Source organism: Lipotes vexillifer, unplaced genomic scaffold (assembly GCF_000442215.2).
Source record: "Lipotes vexillifer unplaced genomic scaffold, Lipotes_vexillifer_v1.1 scaffold356, whole genome shotgun sequence".
Lineage (NCBI taxonomy): Eukaryota > Metazoa > Chordata > Mammalia > Artiodactyla > Lipotidae > Lipotes > Lipotes vexillifer.
Window position 1 is genome coordinate 3,927,257 of NW_006797342.1, and position 10,228 is coordinate 3,937,484.

General features: G+C 47.2%; 1 protein-coding gene across 1 annotated transcript in view; it reads left to right on the forward strand.

The window, feature by feature from the left end:
• The first annotated feature begins 967 nt into the window (after positions 1-967).
• The window catches only part of MYT1L (myelin transcription factor 1 like), a 142,368-nt gene continuing 133,107 nt past the window's right edge, over positions 968-10,228 (forward strand). Inside the window, 3 exon segments of the mRNA XM_007469249.1 lie at positions 968-1,022; positions 1,182-1,215; positions 1,447-1,509. Of these exon segments, the coding sequence (XP_007469311.1) occupies positions 968-1,022; positions 1,182-1,215; positions 1,447-1,509 (152 nt within the window).

The window sequence follows — 10,228 nt, forward strand, 5'->3', positions numbered from 1 at the left end:
ATAATTCCCTGGGCTCTACAGTAAGACCTTGTTGTCTATCCATCCTTTATATACTAGTTTGCATCTGCTAATCCCAAACTCCCAATCCATCTCTCCCACACACACACCCCAATACATGACATTTTACGACATCCCTATCTTCTGCCCAGAATTCAGCTCTGGCCACAATGGGCAGGATGAAAAATGACACAGTCCAGGTTGGAATCTGGTCAGAGGAGCTGTCGTCTTTGCTGCTCATCTCTTGTCAGCCCCTCTGATGCGTTGAGTGGAATTCTCCCATGATGCAGTTTTGCTGCGTATAAATTACTCACATTCACCCAGCTGACAGTATGTTCCCGTGGCTTAAAGAGGACATGTAGACAGTGGCTGGTTTCAGGACCCTGCACCAGAGCTGCCCCTTCAATGATTTTGGGCAAGTCACAGCTGTAAAGGTAGTGTAATAAAGACACCTCCTTACAGAATCGTGTGAGGACCCTGCAAGGTAATAGATGGAAACACTGTCATCTCCAAGTGTGAGCCTTGCTGAGACCCTGGAAAGCATCCTGACGATTTAGATCAAGGTAGATGCAATTGTCCCCCAGGACTAGACCGTGGCGAGAGTAGCCCGCACGCTAAAACATGTCCTTCTGTGACACCCACCTCCTCCCCGCCGCGACTCCTCGATCAGGTTAAACACTTCAGCTACAGGGAGAATCTAGACGTTAATATATGCATTTTTTTCCTTCCTGCAAACTTCAGCCCTATCCGTTATATTCTTGGCACAAAGTACAACTCAGACTGACCGACCCAGGTGTGTCCTAATCAAAGTCTTCCACTGCGGGGGCCCTGCAAGATGAGGTCTGCTTCGTTATCTTTAAGCAACACGTTTAGACTGCCTGGTCCTTCCCCAGCAGCACCCCTTCACAGAGGGAACCCGTCCCTGAGTTGCCAGCAGGAAAGCACGCTGACCGCCTTCCTCTCTCCCCAGATGGAGGTGGATACCGAGGAAAGGCGGCACCGCACGCGGTCCAAAGGGCTCCGAGGTACGTCCCTGCTTCCAGGTCCCTGGGGGCCCTGCTGGGGTCCCCTTTGTCCTGCCGAAGCCCTCAGACCCGGCCTGGACACCACCCTCTCGGTAGCTGTCTGTGGAAGAGGGCTTCTTGGGATCAATCATCAATTTGTGTCTTTTCCTCTCTCTGCAGTTCCTGTGGAGCCGGCCATACAGGAGCTGTTCAGGTTAGTGAACAGGACGGGCAGGTAGCCTGTTCAGATAGCGGGCAGGATGCACCCCCAGCAGCAGTCAGAGACTGTGCGTCGTAGCAGAGACAGGGCTTTCGTGTGCCCGGGGGACCCAGGGCCTGCACCCCAGCCCCCTCCTCCCAGTTTCCAGCCCTCCCTGTCTGTCTGCATCCCCCGCTTCCCTCCCGTCCAGGTGGCACCTGAGTGACCCATCCTTTCCTCTTGCAGCTGTCCCACCCCTGGCTGTGACGGCAGTGGCCACGTCAGCGGAAAATATGCGAGACACAGAAGGTAAGGCCTCGGTTTTTCACGCCATGCTGAGTGACTCGTGGGCACAGTGAATGGGGACCATCTTGGGGACGCTTTCCTGTCCTCCTCGGACGTGGGGCTCTTGTAAAACGTTCTGACCACATTCTGGGGCAGCGTTTACCCCACACCAGGGGTGACGACTGAGGACCAGCCTTGCACCTCTCCCCACTTGCTCCCTGGGATCCTCCCCTAGGTCACTGGGAGCCATATCTCTCCTCCCCGTTTTCTACTTCCGTAGCTCAGGATGGTAACCATGGTACCATGGTACCAGGATGGTAAAGCGTGAACTTCCTGACCTTCCTGTGGGCACTCGGCTCGTCCTGGGAAAGGAGATCCAGGCCTGGCGCCGGGCAGCTGCAGGGGAAATTCAGAGCAGGAGGGGAAAGTCCGGACAGATCACGCTCGTGAGGCTTTGGGGCTTAGAGATGATGCTCGTAAACACCGGGATTTCATGTCCGTGACAGAGGTGGCAACACCTGGAGCACAGGATAGGCAGGTGATGGCTGCTAAAATGTGCCACAGCAGAATCGCATCTTTCACACCAAGACTGCGAGTCACGTGCAGCTAGCTCAGTCTTGAGATTCACTTCTCCCGAGATCCCTTTCCCTGCGGTATTAAGGCAGCTTCACCTTTCAGTGGAAGGTTCGGGTTATGATGAGTTAGAAATGTTTACAAGCCGTGACACATTTTTGGCTAATTCCCACAAACAAGGGTGCGAGGACTGAGGCCATTCAGCCCAAGCAGCCATCAGGGGCCGGGCCCAGGTACCCAAAGCTCGGGAGCTAGAGCAGGTGCCCTGAGCACCCCAGGATGACCGTCCTTCACTGCTTTCCACTTTATTTCCTTTTCAGCTGAACACTAATTTACGGATGAAATCAAGCAATTATTATGATTGTCCTTTAGCAACATCAAGGGGAAAATTACAAATTACCCCAAAATACCCATGCTAGCATTTAAGGAGGCAGGGAATTTTCAGTGGGCATCCATGATGAAATGGTTTCATACCAAAGGAACGACAGGCCATGGTTAAGAGAATTTTGTGACTTAATTTATTATATTTAATTTATTATATTATTATTTGATTGTGAAAACTTATCGAATTATGTAATTTAAATATGTGGTTTTTTTTAACTATATGTTATTTTATGAAGGAGTATATATGTAAATTCTTTTTTAAAAATCCAGTTTTTAAAAACTGGATTGTTTATGTTTACAATGGAAAACAAGTTAGCCAAGCATGAGTGGATTTTTTTTCCCCTAATCATCTCTTCACTAGACAATAGTTTTGGTACTAGAAAGAATGATTAAATTTGACTAAAAAGTTTTAATTAGGTGTCAGCTAGTTTTAATTGGGCGTCATAACCACACTTCTGCTGGAAAAATCATGAACTTCCCAAAGAATTGTTTCAAGCGTTTGTATTCCTACCCAAGGTGCAGCCCCTAGAGCTGTGGACTGACGGGCCCTGTGGGATGCAGTGTGTGTGCACCGCTCTCCCTGGGATCCCCTCCACTGCTCAGAAATGATGCTCAGCCTTAGGCTGGGAACGATGCGAAGACAGCCGGGCTCCACCCTCCTCTGAGACCTGATGCTGCTGAGAGCACAGAACACCCTGAATTTTTCAGGAATGAAGTAGGCGGAATTTTAGAGTCACAGGAACAGCCAAAGTGGACAATTTTACAGTAAAAATAATTTCAAATTTTTAAATTTAAAATGTTATTTTTTACCATGAGTCACAGTGTTTGCAATTATTGGAATTCCCACTGTTTTAACAGAAATAGTGAGTGGGGAGGCATACTGTGGGAACCCAGTACACAGACACTGGGCCCCGCTCCCCCTTTGCCACTAATTACCCAAGGGACTTTGGGTGAATTATTTAACATGTATTGACTTCAAATTTCCTCGGTTTTATAATGAGAAAGTTGCAGACTTTGTTATGTAAAACTAATTACCATTCAAAACTTAGGTCACAGATAAGACTTCTCTCCAAGGAACCTCACTGAGGTATCAAGTGAGGCTTTTTCTAAATTTTACTTTTCCATGTCCGTTACTATCAGCAATTTTTAACTAAGGGGTGACATTTGAATTGCTTAGACTGAAAGGGGCTCCTTGTAGTAGATAAGATTCGGGTACACGTCAACATCTTTTGACTGGTGCTATTTCAAATTTGTGAGAGACTCTTCAATTAGATCTGGCTTTGTTTTTTTCTATTTTTAAAAGATTCCCTAAATGAAAGTTTCTCCCCTCTGACAGCTGTGCTCATGCACATAAATACCTGCACTACCCGCCCACCGACACAGGTGTCACCTTGCCCGCTGCCCCGTCCCCGCTGGTACTCGGAGCACATGAGGCCCCTTCAAATAGGACAAGGGCAGCAGCCTCAGTTCGGGTCTTGATGAAACTGCCCGTTACTTCGGTCTTTTAAAGATACATTTTCCAACGAATGTATTCCCGTTAAGGCTACAATTTCATTTTAGTCACATTTCACGCCAGTTCATAGCCAAATAAAAAGGCATTCTTTTAGTATATTGAAGTGTCTATTTATTTGAACATGCAGAAATTAATTGGAGGCAGGTGAGGGGAATCAACAATATAAAAAATAAAATTTTTAGGAAATTTGGTATCAAGTGGTAAAATGATGCCTCTCAGTTAATCTTTATTTTGAACACAAGAAAATTTCTAAGGAAGTCAAATATTGATCACAGTTTCAGTGTGCCTTCTTACTGCTTTGGAGGGCACGCACGTTGGTGGGTGGCCTTGCTGCTCCAGCGGGGATTTGGCTTTTCATGATAGCTTCTAAGACTGATGGCTTTTTTCCTGTGTGGTAGAGGTAGGGTTGTGGACTTGTAAGAAATGGGGAATAAGTGATAGAGGAAGATCAATCATCAGATAAGACCTGTGAAATTAAACAATCATCTGAATCCACAAGGCATTCACAATTTAAGATCCTGGTTAAAAATTGAGAGGTAGGAGTTAAAGTTATAATACGTACTTTATTGGTTGGTCTGCCTTATTCAAAAATTATGTCCTTGAACTAAAGATAATCTATTCATGGGTGTTTATTTGTGTTAATAGTGCACCATCAATTTGAGGTGCCTGATAAACACATGTACAACTGCACAGTTAAAGGTTGAAACAAAGAGATAAATTAGGAAAAGCATAAGGGAAATGAAAACATAATTTTACCAGAAACCCAGGATGTATCAGAAGTTCTGATACAGTATTCCATTCAGTGCTGAGTCTCTGGGCAGTCAAGGTAAAAAAGAGGAAGACGAATGACAGCACCTCGTTATCTGATGCAGGCAGCACACCCGTTCCTAAGAGGGGTTACCCTCCTGGCACTGAAGGTCCATTTCTTTGAATCCCTGCACACTGACCAGCAGGGATCCGAGCTCAGTCAATATTTTTTGACCTGATGCATGTGAACAGGGCCGGGCCTCCAGGCAGAGGACAAGATCACCAGCCGTTATCTTCAGAAGCGTCATTAGTATCTAGACACGTGACTCTGACTTTTTTAGGCTTTATATTATTAGCACATAAGTATGACAAACCATCATGGATTTGCAGTCGGGGCCAGAAGTCAGTCTCCTGTCGTGGAGCAAAATACCGACTCAGTCTCTTCTGTACACAGCAAATCCGACCTCTGCTTTCCCACTCACATCTCACATCTTTCGCACACCTGACCGCACACAGTCCGGTGCACACGTCTTTTCTAAACTGGTATTTATGAGCAGCTGAAGTTTGCATCTCAAATGCAGGGGCCGATCCCAGGCTTTCTTTGCAGGTGCAAAACTACCCCTCTGCCATCCTAAGTGAGTTTTCCAGAGTTTGGTTCTCAGACGCCTAAATTCAGGGAAGGGAGCGTCCTGGGTGCCCCACTCTCCTTCCTGGGCCGCCTCCTTCCCAGTGGTTCTGGCAGAGACTCGTGACCTGTAAGCACTTAAAACACCTACGGGTGAAAACAGAGCGTTTTCCGCGTGCCTGCAGCCTGGGCAGCAGAAAAACAGTGGAATACGTGGAGGCCATGCACTTGGAGTTTAGGAAGTTGCTGGGCCGTTGGTTGGTTGGCTAGAGGCTGCAGACAGGCAAGGTGTGAAGGATGCAGACCCAACCCTTGGCCTGGGGCTCCGAGGGCAGGAAGAGCTTCCCAACGACACCAGACCCCGAGCTGAGGGGGCGTCTTGGGGGACTGGGCCCTCTGCATGTCCTGGTGATGCCCCCCTCTACTGAAGATGAACGTCTTAGGGATGGAGACATGTGGACAGGAGACCGCAAGTCACTCTATCTATAATTGTGTTTGTTTGGTTCGAGGACCTGAAAAAGAGATTGGTTATTAATCCAGAGAATTAGATGAACGGATATTAAGATAGGAGCCAAAATATGGAATGTCAAAACATTTCCGCAAAAAAAATCTACTCCTGAGCATTTGACTAAGATTGAACATTCTATGCCATATATTCACAACTTTTTCTCCCCACGTTGATATAAAATACTGTTTGTGTTAAAGATACAGTGCAACTTGATGTTACAAAGGGATGAATATATAGACACTAAATTCATCATCAAAGTCCCAATAAAACTTAGAAATAGGAATAATAAAAAATATTAGTATCTATTTCAGATTAATAAATGTTAAACAATGGAGAGGAATTTGAATTTTAGCCTTCCTTATAATAGTTATATACATACTGGACCATTTGAAATTAATTGGATTTACTTATTTCTCTCTGAAAGGTGATTTTTGTATAAGCCTCCAATGAGAGAGGGAGAGAGAGAGAGAGGGAAAGAAAGAAAGAAAGGAGAAAGAAATAAATATTTTAAAAAAATAAATAAATTCGGATCCGTGCACCTTACACAGTTTGTTGAATTCCAGTGGGGAAAGAGAACCCTTAATGTGGATTCATTCTTCACATCATTGGTTTTGTGAACCCTCTGAATTTACTTCTGAAATTTAATAGATTTTATTTACATTTACCCTTCACAGCTGTTTTTTAAGTTACTCTTTGTTGAGCATAGGGTTCTGGTGAGATATTTGATCCGAAATCTAGCTTGAGAGACTTGCACAAGCAACAATCCCCCAAAAGCCAGGGGATGGCTTTGGTATTATATTTAAATCCTTCCCCACTTGGAAAATTCAGGGTCAAATCAATTTACCTTGGAACTTTAAAATTAAAAGCTCCAAATGGTAGATTTATTTTTATTAGAAAATTATTAAATTCTCTCTGGCTTATGGTGCACGCTCCTTCTACAGATTTTTTTCCATCTCATATACCTTTGCACCTACCAGTGTGATTGCCATGGCGGCAGCCGCGGGTGAATAATTGCCTGTCTTCACGGGAGCTTGTTCTGGACCTGGAGCTGAGGGCTTGCTTCCTGATGTATGCGTGCCTCATTTGGATGCTGCCAGCAGCCTGGGGGCTGTATTATTCATGCCTTGACAAAGAGCTCTCACTAAAAGCCTTGGAAGAGAGCCAGGCACTGGGAGAGATGGTGGAGCATTTCAACGTGCAACTGAGAGGAGAATCGATAATCAAAAAGGAAAGAAAGAAAGAGACAGAGAGGAAGAAAGAGAAATAGGGATCCCTATACCTCCCTTCTACTGGTTTCACATGGGTAGAATTTCCATTTGCATTAAAATAAAAAGCCCTAAAAATAATTGCATTTTTTTTCTAACCACGCTTGAAAGTTTAACACAATTTTCCACATTTAATTGCAAAGCTGATTTTAATTAGTAGGGTCCCGCATGTGAAAAATGAAGACCCACTTGGGTGCGTGGAAACACTGCAGTGTCGGCTTTATGCTCTAATTAATGTATGGCTGCCGTGCAGCAGGGCACACTCTGGGGCGTTTACGAAGAATTCTGAGCACGCAGCCACCCAGCCAGTAGCCACGAGAATCAACAACTCCCCCTTCATTCTTTATGAGACATCGCTGTGCATCACCCCATGCATAAACTTTACAGCATGCCTGTCCTTTTTACTATTTGTCACTAATATTATGAATCAGGAGTTAGGGCACACCTATTTTAACATTAATTTGATAGCTTGCCCGGTTGCAGAGAGAGCAAAAATGTTGTGATCTCGGGACTTATCTGTCTGAAGTGGAGATTCAAAGCAAGTGGGTTTCCCAGACTCACCATTGCTTGATGCCTTATTGTGAATTGTATGTGTGCAAACACAAAATTCAGGCATGGTCTTTCCAGACTGTGGTAGCAGTTGACCTTCATTGTCACAGTAAATCCTCTATTTAAAAAAAAAAAAAAAAAAAAAGCTTCCTGGCCATCATCCCAAGAAAACAATGTGCCTCTGCTGCTTGTCTATAGCACGTCTGCCCAAATGGACAGATCTCTGGCCCTGGCCGAGTCTGTTACATATTTCAGAAGACAGTGTGACTGATTCAGTGTATTTAAAGCTGCAAATAAAACAGGTAATGCATTTCAGGGTGGATTTTTGTCATTTTATAAAATTCAGTATACTTTTAAAATAATTCCACATTCATAGAGGAGGAATATAGGTGTTTTCAGGTAGGAACTAAAACATAAGTATACTTAGAGAGTCTCTAATATTTGCAATCTGTATTGGTTAAGAACTAAACACAGGAATTATAATCTCGGTCTGATTTATTAACTAGTGATTAAAGATGTGTAAACATGGCTTTGAAACATCTCCAGAATACACAGCAGAAATCGATGTGTGGTACGGCTACCGTCAGGGTTTACCGGTTCCGACGTACACTGTCTGTGCTGGGATTCTAGCAGGTACGCAGCCACCATGTTTAAGAACTGGTGGGCGGAGAGGGGGTCCTGACGTGAGGGTGAGGGCTGGGGGCGGCTGGCCCGCTGGGCGATCGTGAACCGGGAGCCCCGCACACCTGCCGACGGCTGGCTGCGCAGCCCCGAGCTGGTCTTCCGCGTCCTGTGTGCGGGCTCCCTGCGCATCTGCACCACCAGGGACAGGAGAGGCGATGCCCAGAGTCAGTGGCTGCTGGATGGTCCTCAGAGAGGTGAGAATGGTGGGCGAGGGATGGACGTGTGAGCCCCTCACGCTGAGTCCAGCGTGTCCCAGGTGCCTGGAATCTGCAGTCAGAACCAGCGATTCCGGAGAAGTCAGCCTTGCGGCCAGCTCTTCAAATCCATATTTGAGAGCAATCACGTCGTTGGTATTATCACTTATACCCACACTTTGAGAAGCCCAAGGAGTCACGAAGATGACCTTTGTCCTTCTGCAAAGTGGTTGCTTCGCCTCCTTCTCAGATCTTCTGTCCTGGAGAGAAAACAGGGCTTCCAAGATGAGACCCCAAGAAGTGACTGAAACCCCAAACTCCAGAACCTTCTTCCTGCTAAAACTGGTGACAGCGTTAGAGGAAAGAAGCTCTGCCCTCTTAGCTGTAATGTTAATTTGATGAGCTTGCAGTGTTTTCGTCTGAAAAAGTTTCTGTGTGACTTAGACCATTTCCAACTACAAAAAAACGGAAACCCCACTGCAAACTGGCTTAAACAGTGCAGGATGAATTGTCCACGTAAACTGGGAATTGAGGTCAATTCACTTCTGCCCCATCGTCCGGCATCTCCCGGCAATCACCCCCGCGCCTGGCTCTCACCTCATCCCAGGGCTGCCTGCCAGGGCCCCAAAGTCCAGAGGAGGCCGGAGGGGTCAGGTCCAGAGAAGAGGAGCCCCGGATAAGCCGCCGACACCGTCCTCATGGCTCTGGTGCTCCAGTGGGTCCACAGCCGGGCCTGAGCCCTCTGACTGCCAAGCCATCCCTGGGCTGAAGGCTGAATCAGCTCCACTCAGGCAGGGCGTCCTCCCCAAAGCCCGGAACGTCAGCATCACCTGAGAACTTCTTGGAAAGGAAGCATCCTGGCTACACGCCCCACCCCAAGCCTGCCAACTCAGATGTGGCAGGGGCCCCGCTATCTGTTTCCCTCTCATCCAGGGGATTCAGATGCCCCCCGAGTGTGAGGTCACGGCTCCCAAGGGCACAGGCCTGTGTGTGCCAAGGGCAGTCACCTGCTCTAGTGGGGTTTTCAGGTAATGCAAAGAGAGGCTGTGTCCTGGGCGAGCAACCAGCAAACAAAGCCAGAGTATGTGTGACGCTGGCAGTCGAGGAAATATTTAGTGGCCGTCTGTCTGGGGAAGGACTGGACGGCCTGGTGTGGACTGGTCAGGGCTGCGGAGGCTCAGCCTTGTCCCTTGAGGGGATCCCCTCCCAGAGCCAACACGGGCTTCAGGTCACGTGTACGAGGTGGTGGGGGCAGAGGTTCCCGGCTGCTCAGAGCCCCCAGCCAGCCCTGCCCTGTGCCTGTCCCTTGGGCCAGCAAGTCTCTCTGGTCACCGGCCGTTTCTGCCCTGCATGCTTGGCCTGAGCAGAGCCTGGTGGCCGGGAGTACATGGGCAGTAAAGTCCAGAGTGCCTCGGCTGGAAGAAAATCTGGACGCGCCCTGGAGATTGTGCACAACCCGTGGAGGGCTTACTTCCCTCGTTCAGACTGAGCTACCTGGACCCCGTAAGCCTCCGCGAGGCCCTGTGGACCTGGGAGCAGGAAGATAAGCACACCTTCCCTTTCCTGTTAAGGGAAAGCTCTGAGCTCCCCCTGTATAATTCAGCAGATTTTAAAAGATCCATTCATTGTAATTCAGTAGCCACTGTGCGGGCCGTGAATACGACCTAATGCTGTATCTGACATGGCCAGAGATACTCTTTC